General features: G+C 36.3%; 3 protein-coding genes across 5 annotated transcripts in view; 2 read left to right on the top strand and 1 right to left on the bottom strand.

Annotated features, from left to right (window-relative positions):
* aPKC (protein kinase C iota type) overlaps nucleotides 1-11,098 on the bottom strand; it is a 208,069-nt gene extending 196,971 nt beyond the window's left edge. The window contains exons 1-3 of one of the 3 annotated variants that reach the window (XM_076124402.1): nucleotides 10,900-11,098; nucleotides 9,375-9,568; nucleotides 8,084-8,204 (exon numbers count right to left, since the gene is read on the bottom strand). In XM_076124402.1, coding sequence (XP_075980517.1) covers nucleotides 8,084-8,204; nucleotides 9,375-9,536 — 283 coding nt within the window. In that variant the 5' untranslated portion in view covers nucleotides 9,537-9,568; nucleotides 10,900-11,098. Of the gene's footprint in view, nucleotides 1-2,285; nucleotides 2,694-8,083; nucleotides 8,205-9,374; nucleotides 9,569-10,468; nucleotides 10,643-10,899 lie in introns of those variants that run through there. The other 2 variants (XM_076124403.1, XM_076124399.1) reach the window with 2 other exon arrangements.
* A 410-nt stretch (nucleotides 11,099-11,508) lies between these two features.
* cpb (F-actin-capping protein subunit beta) lies at nucleotides 11,509-15,373 on the top strand. The gene is made up of 6 exons (XM_076124344.1): nucleotides 11,509-11,644; nucleotides 11,769-12,153; nucleotides 13,818-14,017; nucleotides 14,347-14,458; nucleotides 14,840-14,981; nucleotides 15,235-15,373. The coding sequence occupies exons 1-5, from the start codon at nucleotides 11,642-11,644 to the stop codon at nucleotides 14,965-14,967; spliced, it is 828 nt and encodes a 275-aa protein (XP_075980459.1). The 5' UTR covers nucleotides 11,509-11,641; the 3' UTR covers nucleotides 14,968-14,981; nucleotides 15,235-15,373.
* A 1,017-nt stretch (nucleotides 15,374-16,390) lies between these two features.
* On the top strand, nucleotides 16,391-21,151 carry LOC142979425 (uncharacterized). The gene is made up of 6 exons (XM_076124315.1): nucleotides 16,391-16,581; nucleotides 17,139-17,661; nucleotides 17,878-18,397; nucleotides 18,758-19,029; nucleotides 19,419-19,620; nucleotides 20,010-21,151. The coding sequence occupies exons 1-6, from the start codon at nucleotides 16,537-16,539 to the stop codon at nucleotides 21,124-21,126; spliced, it is 2,679 nt and encodes an 892-aa protein (XP_075980430.1). The 5' UTR covers nucleotides 16,391-16,536; the 3' UTR covers nucleotides 21,127-21,151.
* The last annotated feature ends 2,374 nt before the right edge of the window (nucleotides 21,152-23,525 follow it).

Genomic DNA, 23,525 nt, shown 5'->3' with positions numbered 1-23,525 from the left:
GTGAGTTCTTGGGATGCAATCGTGCCAAGTCCATAACCCGCTCTAGCCAGACTGGTGTGCTCGAAGTCTAAACACTCTTTCATTCAGAATTTCTATACTCTATCATCAATAGAAATTCTGCAAAGATACCTAATATTTTTAACGATTTTCGGACAATTTCTTGGAATAAATGATTGAGATAACTGTTATGAAATTGATTCACTATTAATATTTTTGTTCTTTTTCAATGAAAATAGGCATTATTATGCCGTAAAAAGAAACCTAGTAAACTAGGTTTCTTTTGCTTACGCTTTAAATCATTTCTTAGTAAGACACTATCAACAGCATCTACATCTAAACTAATAAGGGTCTTACCAAAAGAGTAAAGAACTAGTCATCAATAAATAAATAAGTGAACTCGTTACTATGTATATCTAATATGTATGTAACACAGACAAATCTTTTAAACATATGGACTAAGTTGTTAAACCGGTTTAATTCATAGTTATTAACAGAACTAAACTTAGCATTTTTTATTTGACTATGCTAATATATTGGCAATAACATTTCATAGATATTATTGATACATCACCACTCTATCGTACTTAATTAAAGCTTTACACGCAATTTAGGGGTTATAAAAAAAGTGCAGATTTGTGCCAAAACATAATTTTGTTCCCATGGGGGTAGGCATAACGTGTAATACCATTTACTAAAGTCTTTACTCTATTTTTTCCCACAAGTTTAGTCAAATTCGGTCTACACTAAAAAGGAGTCGACAAATCCATATTTAGGGCCCATATATTTAGTTTATTATAATGAAGACAGTAGACAGTTGCGTTAACATATTATGGTCAACTCCATAAGGTAAACGAGGTCGTTTTTTGCCAACGTACCGCAAAGCTGTAGCCAAGTTACAAACTACCTACTGTGTAAAGGAAAACTAATCCTTATCTCAAAACAAGTGCTGTTATACAAATAAATTCTCATAATAACATTACAATTTCGCTATTACATGGGCTTGTTAAGCAACTATTTAACTAAACCCTATTCAACACAGGATTATCACCTTTATAACAATACATATAGCATTCATTGTCCCCCAAACAATGCATACAACTGATTGTATTTGTATCATACGTATGTAAATACATAGTTTGTGAGTCATACCGAAATATTCCGAGTAGCGAGATCAAGGTTTCAGAAGGGAGGCTATTGGCCTATCAATATGTTAAATCACAGTTCACTCAGTACATTATAAGCCCTAATACTTGGAAGATAAAGTCGTAAATCGATTACTGTAACGCATCCTTTGTGGGCAGTCTGCATGGGTTTTTATGTCAGAAAGCTCTTATACTAACACCCGACACTGATATGATATCTATCGTATTATGTACAGTATACTTTAAGTAAATCAATTCCAATAAGCTACCAATACGGACATGGGACTTCGAGATTTTTTGCTGACACTTGAATCAATACTTACGACGACTCGGTCCAATGAAATCACCGCTACATTTGTTTGTTTTGGTTTTATCCTGCATGTATCGCATTACTTATAAATGACGACTATGATAGTTTGGACTGTTTAATGTCCAAAAGCTCTCACGTAGTGTGGAGAGTTTTTGAGCTGACATTCAAGTGTTGTACAATCCTTTGTGTCCAGTTGGCCGCTAATGCGAACACCGCAGACATGTTTTATTTAATCCAAACTCCGCAGTCTCAGCGTGTCGTCACATTTTTTTGTGCTTTTAGCGCACTCGCAGAAGGTCAACTTATATTGCTCTCGGTGTTGTGGCTCGGACAAAGAATCTAGCTTATTCACGTCGCGTACACTGTCCTATCTGTTTTCTCCGCAGCGGTAAGCCAGATAACATAACAGAGAAATCCTTTGTTTGTCTCCCGCCGTAACCGAGGTAATACAATAACACGCACCGAGACAGCCCATCACCGAGGAATTCGATATCGATTCAATTTGCAAACGGACGATTGTAATCGGAAACATATCGCAAACTTCACTGGCACAAAACAAACACGTGCACAATAGTGTTATCGGTGCGTGTTTAACGACACCCCGCCGGTACTACATCCACGGGTGAAATTTCGAAATATCCGCACACACCTTGTGCAAACCCGGGCCTGATGTGGGTCAGCCGCACGCGACGTTATCTCCCGCGCCGGCTGCCACAGACGGATAAACAAAGAACGAGGTGCCTCGTGGAAAAACCAAGGCGAATGCCCCACAGAACACAACACAACAAAATTGCATCGAACCGTAAGCGAATCAAAAACAAACACAAAACCACCTCATCAGGGGAACTGTCAACGTTAAAGCCGGTCGATGGCATCGGCGGCGAGGTCATCGCTTCCATTCTAGCCGCAAGTTTCACGTAACCACTACCACTAAATCGCGTAAATACTAAGCCGGCAGCGGCGCAACGGAACAACGTTCGCTGCAATGGCGCGGAGATTTCGAAATGCGAAATTGTCACCGGTGCGGCGCGCGCGCATGCGATATGATCCGTCTCGGAGATCGCGCACAGATGGCGCGTTGCGTCGCGCGAAAAACACGCGTACGCGCGCCGGTTTTCACAATGCCACTGTTTCCCGCGAGCGGCCGCCGCTCGGCGGAGTCAATTAGCCGGCGCGACCTCCGCACCACTCGCCGAGACGACGACGACGTCGCCGCCCGCGCCCGCCGCTGCCGGACACCCGCCGCGAACAATCGACCACAATCAGATCAACCGATACAACATTTACATAATTTAGCACTCTCCTCATAACATGTTATGCAATGTTTAAGTTTTGCCGCTATTATTGTGAATGCGATCGGACGCGATCCGGTATTATATCGAGTATAGACCGGATCATAATTTTTATGATGAGTACAAATTGGCGCGGGCGGAGGCGTGACGTCACAGGAGCTGTGCGCCCGCGCACTCGGGGACATTGCCCGGCTTCAATAACTTGACATGTTTATGGGTTTGACTTTTTTCTAGGTATAAAATAATTAGGAACACAACAATCGACGTAAATATGTAGGTCGAGCTCGAACGCCCATTCCTGTTCGGACAAACGAACATCTCTATCTTTCGAGATGGATTATATTAAGTGTTATTAAGCTAAATGGAACAGTGGCCGTTTAGCCAATTAAGCTGTGTTTTTACCCCTGCCGAAGCGTCCCACAGTCCAATTGAATCAGTGAGACAGTAACATGTGCTTTCTAAACTAGATGGGGACGGTATAAGAATCAAGTGCGTGGAACAGACGCAGGCTACGATCGTGTCAATTACACCCACCGCTTCCGCGATCTGTTCTGTACACATTGAACATAAATGTATCCCAGCTATAAACATTTTTATTGTAGACTCAATATAAAAGGAATTGAGGACATTTTGTGGATGTTCTAGATTCTATGTAGACGATTTTATATTATCATGAATGTTAACCTTAATAACTGCCTACTTACTTTTTACTGCAAAATGCTGGTTTTCAAAAGTGGTGAAGTTGTTTGGTCATTACTTTTGCAATTTTAAAGATAAATGTGCGTATTCACGATACTCGAAGCTTAGATATTCCACTTACTGTAAAAAATACTTAGGCTTATGGTGAATAGACAGTAACATAGACACATAAGACTGGCCACCATGGATCAGAAAGTGCAACCCGATAAAACGTAAAACAAGTGAATACAATACATCGATTGCTTTATTTCCTAAGTGACTTAAAATGAGGACCAATTAAGAACGAAAGATGGGCAGCTGTTTCTACGAACATAGAACAACTGAAACTGATAGAATACTCAAGATATGAAGAAGAAATACATCAAGCCCTTTTTATCAAAGGCGTCGGATAGGACTCTTCCATCCACCCGTGAACCTCTGACATCTTAAAACTTAGACACACACGAATATTCCATAAATAATAAGACACATCAGCAACTTCATGTAAACTTCGTGAAATTTCCACTATGAGACAATGTAACTATGAATTTAATATAGATGGCAGAGGAAAGTTGGTTGGCGCCAAATTACACGGGGATACATTAATTAGGGTGGAAGTAGGGCCGCCATCTTGCCGCGACCCTGCGGTTTGCCTCACCTGTTTCTGTAGAAAGCCCATTTTGTTATCTTACATACCCTCAACAGAGACACGAAAATAACTAATAAAGACACCGCACGAAATCTGCGAGTGCCTTCAATAATTATCTCGTACTAGGTCTTGCTTGCGGCTTCGTTTACCACGTATATTACTTGTGATCGTATTGACGATTAGAAAATAATCAGATTATTTCAAATTTTATACATGTTTAGGAATTTTGTATGTCTTTCGAAAAGGGTTCTTTTCAAACGATCTCAGTATAATTGGGTAGAATCTAACGAGCAGCAATTTGAGCATTCAATGATAATTAGTTCACTTGACATGTGACATGTTACAGATACTAGTAGTAAACAAGCGCACCTGAAAGCTGAAAACAGGCATCTAACTCAGAAATATCAATTACCGCGACCAACGAATAACCGTTAGACCCGGCCGACGATCGGTCCAACCACGTATTCAATTAACAGAATACCATACAGAATCGTCGTTCATAACGCTCACAAAGTTAATTAAAATATCCCCTAATTGCGCAGCGACATACAACAAACGGCGGCGATGTTGGGCGCCAACATTGGCCGCAATGTTTGTACTTTATTAGAGCAAGTTTCCCCCTGTTTGCATACAAGTTTGGGCTTTTATTTGCACACGGTTTGGAGCGCGCCAAGTTACACGGACGCCTCGGTAAATCCTCACGGGACGTGGGCAGTCGTACTCCTGCGGGGTATGTCCAAATGTACGGAGCGTTGCTCGCAATTATATGGACTAAGTTTGTGGCCAAAGTAAACGTGTTAATCGAACAGGTGTGCCGTGTGCCTGATGAATAGAACAACTTGTTCGTACTGTCTGCCAGTGTGTGGACTAGTTGCCGCTGAATAATACTGTATTAGCTGTTTAGAATTTCAGCAACTAATGTTATATTTATCTTGAATAATTCTGTTTGAGATGAAGTTCAGAAAAGGTAGCCAAAACGGAGAACGTTTTAGGACTATTTGAGTAAAAGCATGTACCAAAGTTTAGTAGACCCATTGGTCGAATTTGTATCCAACTAGCTCAATGCTACCAATTGATACCGGACATCATCAGAATAGATGTTGGCATTCTCTCAACTGTCAGAAAAGGCTTCAAAGATATAGAAAACAATAAAGGAAACAGACAAAGCTATCACATATCGGAATACAGAACGTGACTACGTCTGATATGAACGGTGGACGGCAAAAAAATGAGAAACATTGCCGACGAAACGCCAATCTGAATATGGAAATGGCCACCGCCCGGATTCGCAATGCGGGCAGATAAGGATTTTATAGCGAAAGTACACCCGGCCGGGTAAACATTGTAGGGAATGTGCGCGATAAGTGAACACAGCACTGAATCCTCATCGGTTATATTATCAGGCATGACCGACGAACACAACATTTTACATTCGACAAACGTGAACACTTTTCCGCGGACACGGTTGTAAATTACCTTTTTTTTTTTTTTTTTTTTTGCGTCAGGAAAATGCATTACTGCATGTCCCGCCCCAGGGAGGAAAGCGGGGGTCTGTCGGGCTCTCCCGCCGGCAAGGCGTTCCGGCTAACTTGGGCATACCGACTAAAAACCTGACGGTGTTCCTTCTACAGTCACCATAACGTGGCCAGGACGCGGTACCTCCATTCGGATACTCCGCGTCCCTCGGTTGTAAATTACCTGCCTTCAACAAAAATGAGAAAATTCACAATGAACAGAACGAAGGTTTTGTTTTGGAAACTTTGAAATTTTCACTTCAATTTATAGTTTGACGAAACTTGTTAAGTTAGACTAGAAGCTGGATTCACGACTTATGGATAACCTAACCTAACCGACAGATAAAGTGACAATGTATAAAGAAATCTGTTAATATTCCACTTGGTTAACCAACTAACCGATACTTATTTAGTAGTGGAGAAACCTGCCATAAATTTACATATAATAAATAAAACGTAACTTTTTCAGAGTGTTTCTTTGCGAAACCTTTTTGTTTTAGAACCACATGTACCATTGTCTATGGTACATGATTTATAAAGCACTTTAGTAGGATGGCATCACAGAACAATAACATTAGACACTTTATTATCTGTTCATAAAAAACTTATTTATGTTTACGACTGAACTACAAGAATAATGAGCACTTTAAAATTTAATGCGTTTTTATTAAAACTTAACAATGGTTCAAGTTTTTCTTCATGAAGTTCAAAGAACTGTTTATAAAATACGTAGTTTTCTAGACTTCGTTAAATGTAATTTATTTAAGCGAATTAATAACTTAGGAGTCTTGTCAAATTTCTTATTACTTTTATTTTTATTTTGGGACCCCATACAACGTTACATTCATACATATATAATATCACGCCTTTACCCTATATAGGTAGGCAGATACCAAAGAAAGCCAATAAGTACGATCCTTACAAACCTTGCCTCATTCACATCCATACATCTTGTCATACAGGACCGCCGTTTACAAGTAGTAGTACCTACTGCATCTGACCTTTTTTCAAAACATCTGTGATGTGATTTAACATTAACGTTACATATATCAATTTTAAATCACCCATACGTGTTCTTGAACCTAACACGAGCAATACATTTTAAAATAAGGGGTGGAACGTCCATATGTAAAGATAAAAACCGTCATAATAGCAAAAAGCCTTTAGCCTTTTTTAGTTTCTACCTAATATGAAACTGTTAACAGTATTATCTATAACAATATAGAAGGTTATTCTCACACAAGTACGGAACAGTAATCTAAGTGTACTCTGCTCTGTAATTTTAACCGTATAACACGATGGTTACGACAAGCCTTGAACTACTTGGATAGTATAGACCTCTCCCAACTCCATAAGGTCATATGTATTGTCAACAAACAGTGAAATCCAGCAACATTTTAACAGTAGATCAATTCAAGCACTTTTCTTATTTCTATAAAAATAGTCTTCTAAGCCCGAAGTTTGGTGACCAGTGTTGATATAGCAATAAGCAATTACATGTGTACAATTATACACTTCGGCGTGATTTAAAAAATATCTTACAAATATAAGTGCCAACATACGACTTAAATGAATAGATCGTTTGATACGTTTACGCCCCCTATTAGAAACTTGTGTAGAACGAAATTATATGACATACGAAATACGAATGTATTGACACAAACTCACTGATGCCAATTCTTAAAAAGTTAATTATATACCTATGTGTACTACTTAGTATGTGTACTGTATCTTCTCTTTGACATCATCCCAAATAGTAGCTACACTTTAGAACAGTACTTTGACAAACAAAAGTAGGTATATTCTTCACAATAGCCATTCACGGCCCAATGCTTAGTCACTAAATAAATACTCTAGGCCTATTCACATCTTTTTGTATGTAGTAATAAAATAGATAGGCAGCTATCTGTACCACCGGTATGCAGAGATAACGTATGTACTAATATGAAACTATAATATTCACAGAAACATTGCGTAGTATATAAAATGTAGGTAACATATTGGCCGTCTTTATCGTTTTGAGTACGTGTGAAAGAGAAATATATGCCTTATTTTGACATTGATTATGCCTCAAATAATTCCGTGTATTTCCAAAATAAAGTAGCTGGATCTAACTTAATTACTATACTACCTACATGGCGCAGTGGCTTAGCAGCTTACTGCGTCGGGAGGTCGTGAGTTCGATTCTCACACGGAACAATTATTTGTGGATCGAACAAATATGTCATCGGGTCTAGTTGCACTTTGTGTCCGTTGTTTGTATAATGAATAATAGAATACGGAAAATGCGTGTTCGCGTACATCCCGTATTCTATTATTCATAAAACATGCAACGCGAGAGTTTAAAAGTTATCGCTGTTTATATGTTTGTAAAAGTCTCCGCGACACAAGAGCAATTCTTAATGCGGGAGTTGTATTTAAAAAGAAACCAGCCACAATCAGCTGCATAAGTCTCTGGGTGGCCACTGTTATAAGTACTAAGTGAACTAAAGACTTACCATGCACAGTGAGTTCCGAGTCCCTGTTCAGCTCATACAGTCTCAGCGCCTCATCGAGCTCCAGTTGCGTGGATATCGTACACGGATCGCCTTCCTCGTCCACCCATTTCATTGTAAACACCTAGAACATAACAAATACACATCAGTTTATTATATTATATAAATAATAAATAAATTTACTGTCCCACTGCTGGGCAAGGGTCTCCTCCCGTAATGAGGGATGGGTTAGGCCTTGAGTCCTTAAGTCTCCCCTTGAGAATATATTATCTTACCCTTTATCAGGTTATAAAAGGTTTCAGGTTCTCTAGCTAAGTAAATACTTTATCCATAATATTTAGAATTCAGAAATTGTTACAAAGAGTTAAATACCTTTTTAAGGTTCCCAGTGGGGGTGTTTGTTTATAATAGGTTGAGGCCTATTACCTATAACTTCTTTAGAACAATACAAATAAATTTTCGATTTCAATCAAAATATCTTAAAGAGTTAAGTGCTTAAGGTTAACTTGAGTATTGTTTGGTTTTAATAGGAAGGGGAAACAAACATTGAAGGCAAGCATTTGTAGTGTTTCATATGCATTTGATAAATAATGCTCATTGACACTCAAGTGTTAATGTTTGTGGCTGACAACACTGTGATAATTGAAATGTTACATTTCAGTATTTTAGCTTGCATAATTACCACATAATGCGGAAGTGGAAGCATATGTCGCTTCATTTTACCAAGAATTGAACCTAGATCTTACTTTAAGACAGCCAAAGCTAACCCTAGCAGAACCAGTGGAGATAGGGTGTTTGAAAAATCTCACATAACGTTAGACAAACACACTCAGGACACGCCTCAAGCATTAATTGAAATGTGTTTTTGTTATTTATGTCTGTTTGTTTGTCGTATGGTTAGTGGTCAACCTAGTGTCAAAGTTGTTCAAGCCCCCTGAGAGGCCTTTGACATGTATTAACGACTGTTATCTTAGTAAACAACAGCCGGGCCCGACTTTTTACGTGCCCTCGACCTTTTACGAAGCACGGAGACGCCCATGCGGTCACCCATCTATGGAATGATCGCGTCAAGGATTGCTTAACCCACAGATCGTTAACCGACCAGTGAGCGCAACTGGCTATGGGCGCCTCAATTTATTATGTCTTTGGACCTATTACCACCCTCACGAAATGCTCTTAGCACCCACCAGTCTCGCCCACTTTTGGAAACTACTCTATACCATGCAGTTCATCCAAGTAAGTTATTATTACATTCAGTCTAATTAATTGTGAATAGGTATATTTATAAACAAACCTGATCAGGCATAAATCGGCAAATAGCCACCATTTCATGCGTGAACTCTTCAAAGTTTATATTATTGTTGATGTACGTAATCATGACGTCTCCATTGTAGACCGTCTTCACGCGTATGTCGTTTGAATGGTTGTCCTGGTTCATCAATTGGGTTGGCATCATGACAGGATTGTGTCAACCGATGTAGTAGAAATCTGAAAAATGAGAAATGGAAATATGTTTAAACTGTTATAAAATTTACATGTTTAAATGCATACAATCAGACCTTGTAATTATAATCTGGTTCTCAGGGCAAAATGGCAATATTTTAGTACCTATATATGTTGCTAAAATTTGCTGTTTAAATTACAATGTAATAAAAATGAATCACCAAATTGTATGTACTCTCATAAACTTAGGGTCGGCACAAACAGGTCACCGACCACAGCCACTGGTGGCTAACGACACCCACTTAACACGTTTTTCCATATATTTTGTATCCTGTAGCGAGTGGCCGCCACCGGCTACACGTGTGCGGTGTGTCTATACAAAATATACCTATGGAAAAACGTGTTAAGTGGGGTCGCTGGCCACCCGTGGCTGTGGTCGGTGACCCGTTTGTGCCGACCCTTAACTGAATTGGATAATCGTTTTTATAATGTGTTTGTAACTTTGTAGACAAGTTTTGTATAGCATTGATGAGATCAAAATTGCCCCGGGAACAGTCTGGATAAAACTGTACTATAAGTTTACAATTAAGTTCTAACCAAGTTCAAAAGTTTTGAAGACCCTGTCCTAATGTCATGTTTGGACTTTAATCAGATCAATAAATTATTTACTACCAATTCATCAAAGAGAATAAATAAATAAGGATGTTTGTAGAGTGCCGCAAGCAATGTAAACAAGTTTAAAAATATATGCATTATTATTGGCTATGAAGTACCTTTTAATTGTGATTAGACAGTATCACATATTGGTTTGATAACATATATTTTTATTATTGTTTAAGTACTGGCTATCAATAAACAAAATCAATTGGTATCAAGATAACATACTAAACACTGATAAAACAACATACAGCAACAATATATGCTTTTTAATCGATTATTACCCACCCATACAACCACTAGATGAGTTACATTGTCAGTGTTATTACATATTTGAATACAATGCAGTATTACTTCACACAATCCATTGTTTTCTTAACTGTCAGAATATTAAAACATCCTGCATAATTTTATAACGAGTTTATCGTGACGCTCTACACAAAAATATCACGGGACAGCCTCCACATGCAACAGAAGTGCACCAACAGCTACTATAGGGTTTCTGTAGGCCACTACTTGCTCATAACCTAGTGCAAATAGGATTACCATAAACGTAATCTCCATTGAGATATATACGTATCCAACAAAGACTAGATGCGGCCTCATTCAACTTGCTTCCCGCTCAGATCGCTATATTAGGCCCTTTATTATAATAACTGTGATAACATTCCCATAACATGAATCATTTGAATAAGTATAATTATGTACACAATGCCCACCTTTGAGAGTATGTAAGCTCCACGGAAATCTTTCACTTCAGTACTGCTACTAATGGGATCACAATCCCATTGATAAAAGTTTTAATTTATGTAACACACAGTAATTATCAGGACTAAAAGTAATAACAACAAAACTTTGACACACACAACATTATTCACAAACTGACATTTAACAGGAAATGAGGAAACAGTTACATATTTTCATGGGAGTCACCGTTCCTTTTTTTGTTACAGCTATAACGTCAGGAGTAAAAGAGACAACCATACCGGCGTCTCTCGAGCTTCTAACAACTTTTGCAGATTGTTTTAGTGACGTGCCAGCTGTTTCCGGTAAAAAACATACTCCAAAATTATTTTAAAATATTTTACTTTCATTTTAAATTACTTTGACTGATTAAATAAAATAAAAAAGAGGGAAAATACATGTTCAATTGAGTTTTGTCCCTAAACTAATATTTGTTGTTGAAATAACACCGTTCAATGGCGAAAAACAAATGGAAATTTAAAGTAAGATGTTATTATGATGATCGAGAATGTCAGTGGTACGTTCTGAAACAAACGAGTGTCAACACATTTTTCCCAAACACCCATTTCTAAACGTTTATTGCGTTGTCAAATTACGTCAAGTTATCAATTCGGGCTGGGATTTCTTAAAATTTGTTGCACTACAATCTTAGGAATAAAAACGTAGATTTAAATAATATCCTGTACTAATTTGTGTTTTCTTAACTGTTTTCTCACCATGGTAAGTGGCCTCTTAATGAGGCAGGTATTGACATATTTTTGTCTAACATTATTTGTTATGATGACTAATACTCCAAAATTAACGGAATACGCTAAGTATATGTTGTGTTTTATCTTGATTACAGACTGACCAACAAATGGATTGCGCGTTGGACCTTATGCGGAGGTTGCCTCCGCAGCAGATTGAGAAGAATTTGACAGATTTGATAGACTTGGTGCCTAGTATGTGCGATGACCTACTGTCGTCTGTGGATCAACCGTTAAAGATAGCTCAGGACCGTAGCACCGGGAAAGATTACCTTCTGTGTGATTACAACCGTGACGGCGACTCGTACAGGTCACCGTGGTCAAACACATACGACCCTCCACTAGAAGATGGTTCTATGCCTTCTGAGAGGTTGAGGAAACTAGAAATCGACGCGAATCATGCATTCGATCAGTACAGAGAAATGTATTTTGAGGGTGGTGTTAGCTCTGTGTATCTGTGGGATATGGACCATGGATTTGCTGGTCAGTATGATACTCATCTGTATTTATGACAATTACTCTTAAATAATATATATCCCACCCACTCTCATCACTATGATTTTATTAAAATCTTTAGTAAATAAGAGCTTTTAGTTGTATGAGGTTTAGTCAGCCGCATAAAAACAAAAGAAAATCTACACAATTACAGCTATCTTCATAAACTATGAAATATAAAAGTATGAACACATAGCTTCTCTACTACCTGTCTAAACTAAAATATTATAAACACCTAAGAATCAAGCTGACCCCACACAATTTTACAATCTTAGCTGGAGAATTTAATTTCCAGTATTACATAGTCCACTCTATTAGTAAAAAACAAAACAACATAAAGCAATTAAACCTATAAAATAAAGCTGTGACACACAACATCAATTGTCAGATTTATATCACTCTTTCCTGTACATAACCTTATTGTATGAAACAGGAAACATATTTAATCACTGGTGTATCATATTGTTTTGTTCAGTGTACAATTATATGTATGTATGGATGCTATTTTTATAGAATACTAGCTTCTACCAGTGACTTTGTCCATGTAAAAAGACTTAATTAGGGTAAAAAGTGTCCAAACTGCTATGCTAGCTCCTGCTTGTATCTTTGTCCATGTGGAATACTTTTATTGAGTAAAAAGTAGCCTGTATGTTACTCCAGGCTACCAACTATATGTGTACCAAATTAAATCAGAATCTATTCAGTAGATTTTTGTTTGTGAAAGAGTGAACAAACATCTATCCAAAAGTCTAAACTTTTGCATTCATAATATACTAGCCTACTGCCTGCAACATTTGCCTGTAAAGATTTCCTGTGGGAAAAAAGTATCCTGAGGTAGTTTATGGTACTTACAACATGTGTCAAATTTCATCAAAACCTGTTATGTTGTTTGATTGATGAAGAAGAACAAACATCATCCAAGATTATCTTAATTGCAATAATGAAAAAAAATGCTTTCAAATTATTTTCTGCACTATAAAATGCATAAAAACAAATTTCTAAGCAATAGAATTTAGATCTTAGCTTCAAATATTATCATAACAGTGTTGAAAGTAGCACAAGAATAAGCTAGACATTAAATTAATTCACTGCACATGTAGAGCATCTAGAAAGTTATTGCAAATGTTCAACATTTTAATATATACATATTATTATGCTGCTATACATAATTTTAAATGTTATTTTAGTTTATGTAATCCATCTTGAGTTAAGTTAAATAAAAGTGTTATTTAGCCATCCCACTTTAAGAAATGGTGCCCCATTTTCCGTTGGCTACCTTTGCCAAGTAGTATAAAGCATTACATGAACATAGTTTTTAAGTCCTATGTGGAATTGCTCAATATTATTGTTACTCATATATTACCCAAAGCTTTTCTATTTCTTTTTTCATGTCATAATCTGGAAATCTGAATAATTAAATAGATTTAATCCTGTTAACAAGATTGAATGCATCTTAATAACACATTTCAATGCATAAACTACTTTTTTGTTTGTTTTCTAGGGAGTCCCACCAATGAGGATTTTTTTCTTCCATTATGCTTTATGGAAAGAGGCTAGATGGATTCTGGTGTCCATATTTGTATAACCATATAACAGCAACTATTATAAATTTCTTCTCAGCCTATCCTGATCAGCAATATTTTAACTTCCAGGTGTTATCTTGATAAAGAAAGCAGGTGATGGCTCTCAAAAGATCAAGGGATGCTGGGACTCAATCCATGTGGTAGAGGTTATAGAGAAGAGCTCTGGTCGTAATGCACATTACAAGCTGACGTCAACAGCCATGCTGTGGCTGCAAACTAATAAAGAAAGCAGTGGGACTATGAACCTTGGAGGCAGTTTGACTAGACAGGTAATTAATTAACTACTTTTACACTTACACATAAGTAGTCAGATTAACACAACAGCCAGTTTCAGCTGTATCAAAATAAAAGAAAAAAATTGTAAAATTTTATAGTCATGATAAACTCTATATAATATGTTAATTTCCTCTGACAACTCTTTTAAATGGCTGAACCAGTAAATGAGACAGGATGCCATAGGTTACGAAATAACCTACTATTTCAAGCTGTACAAGATCAGCATTCGCAATACTGACGCAAAAGCTTTAAAGTCACAATAAACAGAGAGATCTTATAATCTGTGGTATATGAGACTTATACATAATATTTGCTATTGCAGGCAGAACAGGATTCAGCAGTAAGCGACGTGACACCTCATATCGTGAACATCGGTCGCATGGTTGAAGACATGGAGAATAAGATCAGGAATACGCTCAATGATATCTATTTTGGTAACGTTTTTCATTATTTTAATATGTACTATATGCCTCGGAAAGCATGTAAATCCTTCAGTCCTACTGTTGACTTCTCATAGGTCGTGTCAGTTATCCATCCTACTTGGCTATGTAGAGTATGTAGAGAGTATAGAGTGATGGAATAGAAGTGTGTATTGTGTCCACACTAAGATACATACAAATAAATTAATACACATAAAATTATAGCCTTCATAGCTAGGAAAATATTATGTATATCTTTACGTTGTTAACCCGTTTATGGCTGGTGATTACGAGGTACGATTCGTAACTCTGACAAATTACTTTTAGACTTTTCAAATTTATATTATAAATACTATATTTATTGAAAGGTTGTTCAATTGTTGTGTGTATTGTCAGGTAAAACAAAAGACATAGTGAACGGTCTCCGCTCGGTGGTGCCGGCCGAGGTGGCGCGGCGCACGGCGGCGCTGCAGCACGACCTCGCCGACGCGCTCAAGCGTCGTCACGTGGCGCACCACGAGTGAGACACGCGACACAGGTACACACTTTATATTACGCTAGCATCCCGCCCTGCATATAGAAATCATTTAATTATTTACAATTTTTACATCTTATAAACCTTCCCCTTGAATCACTCTGGCTATCAAAATAACTGCATCAAATCCGTTGCGTAGTTTTTAAGATTTAAGCATACATAGTGACAGACAGAAAGCAGCTTTGTTTCAACTTATGTTGTACTATTGAAAACTTTAAGAATTTATTGTGTATCTAATACTATTTTATTTTTACAGATGAGGTGGAGATATTGGGTAAAAATCGTGTTAATTAAGGATCGGTCAGGAAGAGAACTTTGAACGTTACGAAATTGTGGAAACTTATGAAGGATAATTTAAATATAAAAAAAGTATATTTCTCATCTAATTATTAAAATAGTGTATTGAATTTAGTAATAAATCAACGCGGCCACTATGGTGCTTTGAACAAAATAGTCCCTATATTTATATATTTTGTGTCTTCATAGATATAATTGGAAATTATTAGCAATGTTACACAAATGTATAAAGCGTCTCATATAATGTTCAGAATTAAATTCGCCCTATTATCATCCATCTCAATTACAGTAGCATTTTATTGCTTAGTATTTTCTTTGTTCGTAGTTTATAAAAATTGTATTTTTAACTTAAGGTTCTATATTAATAATAAGAGATACAGTATACATTATTATTATAATGTTTAGTGTTTACAGCAACAAGCCAATTTTAATGTTGCATTTTATTTCATTTAACAACAATAGATTTTAATTGGCCTCTCTAAATATATATTTATCTGCAAAATTTGTTTGTTTTTCTGAAATTCCTATCAACCCTAAAAATAATTCTAAATCTGCTCTTGCAAGTCGTAAGATGGAATTAGTGAACTCGGCGGTGGTGTTGATGTAAACCGCAGCGCAGGTGTCCCAGAGATACGAAGCCTGACTAATCAAGTATAATATTATAGCTACGAAAATCATAACGACTTTATCCTTAAAGATCTGAAAAAAATATCAGCTATTTAAAAAGATTCGATGCGTACAGCAAAACTTCTGAGTTACCGTATCGTTATTTTGTAGTTAACGAGGATCGTGATCCGCAAAGTATGCAATAATCTGATCAATTGATCCACGTAAGCTTAAAAAATTTAAACAAGTTTATTATTTTATTTGTTTAGTACATCAGGTTTGCGTGATCAAACACTGGTTTAAAATAAAAATAATCTGCATCAAACAATTCTATTATCACTTTAAGCCACCAGCAATCATGCACTGGTTTAAAATTTAAAACTGCGATTTGTCATTTGTTTGAACCAATCGAATTTGATTTTCACTTGATACTGTCGGGAATGGCTACAATTTTAATCTTTACGTCAGACAGAAGACACAGCCTGTCACTTGTCAAAGTCAGAACTCAGAACAGAATCAGATTGTCGAATGTCTCGATTGTCGACCAATATTATGAGTACTTTTGATTTACCTATTTTGTGTATTTATTAATGAAACTAATTTTAATCTCTCTATTTAACTGTAACTAGGTAATCGTAAGTTAGAATTTAACCAAATGGACGTAATTTCTCTGGAAGACGACGACGACGATGTTATTATGGTATGTTCTGCATTCAAAATGCAATTTTTTTTTATCGCTCTTTAAAAACATGTATTAAGTTCTTAGATAATTTACGTCTTGTTCTCCAGGTGTTGTACGTAGAAATTAAAGAACACCACTCGCCGCATCTCTGGATATTTATTTATTTTGCTTTTTCTGAATATTTACTTTTTACACAATGTCCTCACATCTGTGGTTTTATTATTAAAGGCACGTAATTCGATCATACCAGTTCCTAAGTACACTGTTACGGTCCACTTTTAAAATAATTGTTTGTTATACTTATATTTTAAGTTTAAATTAAATAAGATAAATAATAATCCCTGGTCTCTGCCTATCACTAAAGGAAGGAGGTGTGATTTCATATAGGTATGCATTTAAATGAAATCCATATACCTACCCATAGTGTAAATGTAAAATTGCAGCTACATTAATAAGACATTGATTGATAAACTTAATTAATTAATACTGTTATCAAATGAGAACAACCTGTTAGACCTCCTTAAATAAATATTTTAGACCTCTTAGTGTAATTATTAATCTACTACTTTTTTCAGCTGGAACCCACTATAGAAACAATAAATGTTGATGACAAAACGCAAGTAAAAGATGCTTTAGAAACTGACACTACAGGCGAAGATTGCATAGAAATTAATGATGAAAAACCCAAAGTTAAAAAGAAAACATGCTCTAGTAAACTCACCATTGACATACATGAAGAATTTGTACCAAATGTTCCTGATGAAGTAAAAACAAGGAAAGAAACTGAAGAGCAAAAGTTATTAGCTTTTCTGAACAAAAATGATGCACTTATGGATAAAATAGTATTAAGATGTGAAAACACAAGTTTGAAGACGCAAGTGAGGAAAACACTACTACCTCTTTATAAAAAGTTGGATAGTGAAATAAAGGGAACCAAAGACTTAACACATTTACTCAAATTGTATTTGGAGAAATTTAGATACGATCCAGACAATAAATTTAACCACATAAAATCATTGTATAATGATCTGCAGTGCGGAAGGTTTTCTGGTAAAATTAAATTACCAGGGTTAGCGGCTAGCGAGAAAAAGTTTAAAGGTTTGTATTTAACTTGGTTATTTAATTCCTTGCTTAGCAGTTAATTTTTATTAACTTTTGACTGCTGCTCCATTGCATGGGGAAGTTGTGGGTTCGCCAGTTATACTTTTTATCCGTTGTTCGTAAAAGTTCTCGCGACACGATAACAAATCTTAGTGCATAGTCTTTTAAAAAAACAAATAAAGTTGTTTTTTTAAGTTGAAAATACATTTTCAGGTAAATTAAGAAAGAAAATTCCTCCTAACAAAGTATTTGTTCAGTCAGTCACTCCTGAAAAGCAACGTAATGTGCAAGCATTCAAAAAAAGGAGAGTTAGTACTATCATGGAAACTATCACTCGTGAGCATGAATTAAATATGGTCACTATACGTGGTGAATGTGGACAACAAAAAGAGAAATATAATGCAAGATTGGATGAAAGTGGTGTTGTTTTTGTTAAATCTGATAATGCTCCATCAACAATAAACATTGATCATGATTACGATGACATAGTTGTTGTTCCTGAATCCCGCAGTTCTGAAGATAGATGCTCTAACAAGGAGAATACTGTGAAGTCAGAGGGCGATTCGGAATATGATTTGTTAGTCCCAGTTAATAGTATTGCACCACATGAAGAAGATAAAGCAATTACTCTTATCAAAGCTAGAATTGCTACGCTGAAAGTGAAACTTAGGGATTTTGAATTACGAGAAGTGGATCTAGACTCTAAGACATCGCCGTATGTACAGGCTGATAGGTACGTTACCTTGCTACTATTATTTTATCTATTTACTAGCTTGTAACTGTAACTATGTCGGCGGGAAAAGATTCCTTAGGGTAAAAGTTCCCTGTGTTAATTTAGGTGAGCTGTCAGGATACCATTTTTTATTATAATCCGGTCCGTATCTTTTTCGTGAAAGATTAACAAACAAATAAACGTACATTCATCCATCCATTATCTGGATGCTTTTCAGGAAACTTAAATAATAAAATAATAACAGCATTAAATAGCTGTGAGTAATAGGATATTGAGTATACTAAAGATTACAAAAAATCTATAAGACAAGCAGATTAGTTAATTTTAATTAGATTTATATAAATTTAACTACATTTACAGAATGAAGGCGATGATAGTGGGGTTATACAAGGAGTTGTGTGAAAAGATGTATGGGAGTACAGAAGAGATCATGCGGCGTCACAGGGTGCATCTACAAGTAGCCAAGGGCCACCCGGAGGGTCCTGTCAGAAGACTGGAGAAACTACTCAATGAGACTACGGACAGTACGGGCGTAGTACAGCCTCCGGATTTCAATGATGTTATCACTTGTGTCGAACAGGCTAATGTAGAAGAGAATCTTGGTTTAACTAGGCAGCAAATTATGAAAGAAGGTATATCTCTGCTTAGTTGTATTTGCGTCCCCGTGCTTCGGAAGGCACGTAAAACGTAGGTCCCGGATGTTGTTTACTAAGATAACAGCCGCTAAGTCATGTCAAAGCCCTTTCACTTTTGTTACGGCTTGTATCACTACTGACACTAGGTTGACCATTGACCATACCAACTATTCGGTGCGCAGGTTAATTTGTTAACCAGTGCGCGCAGAGTTCGTGACTTCGGTTTTCTCACACAACAAATATTAGAATGGTCCGAAAAATCTTTAACATACTTAACACAAACCTTGACAATAAATAAATCTACATTAAAAATAACTGCTTTCTCATAATATTGATTGTTCTTTTATGATATTCAAGTTAACGACAAAATGTGTGTTATGTTCCAGCGCTCGCGATATTCACTCAATGCTGCAAAGCATTACGCGTCCGGCGCCAGCAGAGAGAATACCGGGACCTTATGAGCCTAGCTAGCGAGCAGAACGAGGGTATGTCTGATGAAGACCCCGCGGACAAGGACGCTGAACTGCAAGCACGACTCGAACAAAACAAACGAATTGCGGAAGCTAATGAGAATAAAATTATTAATGAGTGAGTACATTACATATAATATTTAGGTACATTGATAAACGATTTTTAAGGTTCTGTGTGAGTACACGTTTTGTATTAGGTGCGAAATCTCTTATTGAATCCTGTATGACAAGATCTATGGCTTTGAATGAGGCAAGAGAAGTTTGTAAGGATCGTACCAAGTGGCGTACTTTGGTCATTGCCTACCCCTTTTGAAAAATGGCGTGATTTTATGTATGAATCGAATTAATGCTTGTACTTTTGAGTCGTAAATACACAATTTATAAATTTTCTAAAAGCCAGTACTAACTTACAGGAAGTTACATTACACTAGAAGCTACATATTGGGTCGAACAATCGTTTTTTTTTATCCACAAACCTATAATAATCACATTGATTTGTCTTTCCAGGTATGTTCTGTTGGATGACGAACCCCAAAAGACGGACGTGATGAATGCTAGAATAGATAATATGGTAGAACTTAGAGCATTCCATGATTCCGACAGTGGCAGTGATTTTGAAACACCAATGCTCCCTAAAAAAGTTAATGAAACAGAAATACAAAACGATAAAAGAACCACGGAAATTGATACACCAAAGATTGATTTAGAAAATGAGACAAATACGCAAATAAAAACTGAGAAAGAAAATTTGGGAGAAGTAATTGAAATAGATTCAGATTCAGAAATAGAAGTGAAAAATGAGGTTGTAAATGATAAAGACCAAACGCTGCAAGAACTAAAAGATGCGACTATACAGAGCTTGAGAGAACAATTGAAGAAGATTGATGCGCCTGCCACTGTTGTAAAAGATGAAAATGTACCAGTCATAAAAGACATAACAATAAGGAACCTCAGAGATGAAATATTGCGAAATATTCATCAAGATATAACTAGAATAGAAGCTGGGAATAAAGCAAATAATGGTAATGAACAAAAACCCCTTGCTACGAGAGTCTTATCAAATTTAAACGGCATTGTTGATTACGATGCGGCTTCTAAAGCAATTAATGCACTTAATGGTTGTTCTAATGCAGATAATAATGTGAAAGTTAATGATGCTACTGACAAACAGGAAGCGACCGATTGTCAGGAATCTGAATCACCAGAAACTGAAAATATTAAGAAGGAGAATAATAGCAGTATTGATAATTTTGATAAAACAGATTCACCTTCAGAAAATTCTACGTTAAATTATAAAATTAAAGAAGAGGTAGATAAAGATGTAACAAATAATAATGTAAATATAAAAACCGAAGAAAATACTTCTACTATCAAGTTGGAAACTTGTGTTAAAATGGAATCAATAGATAATGATTTAGGAGCTTCATCTAATTGTAATGAAGAAAGAAATTCACAAAATATACCAAGAACTGTTAAGTTAAAGTCTGAGATTAAGGAAGAGCCAAAAGGTCACTTGTTAAAAAGTTTAAGAGACGATTATGTATGTGCTGCAATTGATGACGATGAGCCAATTTTAATTATAGATATCTCTTCGGACAGTGATGATGAGGATGATGAGCTGTAATTTGTATTAAAAATACGATTTTATGTACATACTGTTTTATTTCGTATCTGCTAGTCCTTGCTCACGACTCAGTTTATCACGGGCAAACCACTAGTACAAGACTATAATAGTGATAGCTGTTTATTTTTAAGAAATAAACAGCAAATATTTTTTACCAACAAATAGGTGATCGGTTTAGGCTGGATTCACCCTGCAGCCGCTTCCAGTGCGTGGTTGTGAGCAAACAACCTACCTTTAATTTTATGGAATTACCAATAAAGCGATAACTTTTCCTTCAGGTGCTTTTCTTACTATCCTGCCATCGATCAGTTCTGACGAAATAGAAGGCGAGAGTCTAAACCCTACAACGCTTATTAGATTAATTCTGTCGTTCTCCGGACCTTGGCACTGGCTGATGGAACTGTGGAACGCCTAGGTACTATTGAAGTATTTTGCCCATGATTGTTTGTGTACTTGTAATCATAATCTAGACAAGTCGCTCATTTGGAGCGACAGTGACGTATCTGCAAAAAAATGCAAAACTGACCTAAGTATACCAAAATGATCCCCATAGTCATAGACAGACAAACTGACCTAAGTATACCAAAATGATCCCCATAGTCATAGACAGACTATGGGGATCATTTTGGTATACTTAAGTCAGTTTTGCATTTTTTTGCAGATACGTCACTGTCGCTCCAAATGAGCGAAGTGTCTTTCAAGTACCTAATGATTGTTGTAGAAATTTACCTATACGTAAACCAATCAATAAGGAAAGCTAACCTTAGCCCTAGGAGGACAAGGGCAACGAGAATCGCTAATATTATAAATGTACTTCTACAAACGTGTACGTCTAATCCTCGAACGGGTGTGTGATCGTTTTTATGAGTGTTCTTATCACAATGAACCCTCCTATCTAATGGTATAAAAGGAAACCAAGCTCTTCAATGTGTTACTCCTACTTATGTATACCTATTCTTCATATATACTTACGTATAAAACTTGCAGCCATATAAATGGGTTCAGCTGATCCGGAATCTCGTACCTACCTTAGAAGTCGTTTAGTTGTTTTGTTGGCAACCTAAGTTGCATAGCCATCGTTAAGGTAATTCCTTTCCGTAGAAATGTGTAATTCCACGAATTGACCAATATTTCATATAAACACATTTTAAAAGTAACTCACTTATTCTATGTAAATAACTAAAAGGGGTATAAAACAAAAATGAAAACTAAAAAACAAAAACTAGCAAACGAAAAATCTACATAAAGGGTAGCTAAACTATGAATCACAAACTCACGATATTTCATTTTGTACAGATTTAATTCGACAGACTGTTAAATAGGTACTTATTACTGCTTTACATTTATTATTGGCCGTTGGTATTAAATTCGGTACAGCTTGTTCACATAACATGACAAACATGTACAACTGCATCAAGAGTGGGTTATTGGAATACTTTTCAAACTAGTGTCCTTTATCCATCGGTCTATCCAATCTTACGTATATACAGAACTTTAGCACTAAATACCGTTCACATTAGTTATTCGACTTGACCTACGCCCCAATATAAAAAATAATTTTAAGTTTCCTAAATTAAAATCCGCAGATTACTTGGATCATTACAATTTTCAACCATCTCTTCTCCACAAGGTCTTATGATAACGACCTAGCAGTCGACCGTACTTGTACAACGCAAATATTTCAACTACAAGCTATACACAGGAATGGCATTGCGTCATGATACACAAAGCTCGCACGACCATGCCCGGCTCCGATGTTATAGCTTGTCTCACAGAAACTACGGGATCTAATGAAGCAAACAGACCATGTGTGCAAGAGAATCAATTCCTAATAATAACTTATAGGTGCACCAATTAATTAATTCTATATGGTTATGAATAAATTCACATTTAGTTCGCAAACGCTATTCTAAGCATCGGATATTACAGATATATCCAACAAGGAAGGAATACATCGATTCAAGGTTCCATTGGGATACAACAGCTTATCTTTACAGAAAGAAAAGTTACCTTTTTACTAAAGTATTTTATTTTACACCTCCCGATGTCTTTACATATATACCTTAGGTTTTTTTTTATAAAATAAAAACCTGATTACAAGCTGCTAAGTATAAAAACTTTACCAACAATAACGATTATGCAATTTCGAAAAAAAATGTACAGAGAACAAAACTGTTAGTCATAAACAGCCTAAACTTTTAGTCTACAACCTGCGATGTACGAATTTTGAATGCATAAAAAAATATCTCTCCTATAGGGCCTTACCTTACATTCTTACATTAATTTTCGTATATCATATCGTCTTTGACAATCTGATGTTAACAGAATATTGATAAGTCCACTAACATACAAATGAATGGTTACCCTATACAGCCCTTGAAGGCAACACTTGCTACAGA

This window comes from Anticarsia gemmatalis, chromosome 16, assembly GCF_050436995.1.
Source record: "Anticarsia gemmatalis isolate Benzon Research Colony breed Stoneville strain chromosome 16, ilAntGemm2 primary, whole genome shotgun sequence".
Classification (NCBI taxonomy): Eukaryota; Metazoa; Arthropoda; class Insecta; order Lepidoptera; family Erebidae; genus Anticarsia; species Anticarsia gemmatalis.
The sequence above is the reverse complement of the archived record's forward strand: the minus strand, read 5'-3'. Positions and strand labels throughout refer to the sequence as shown.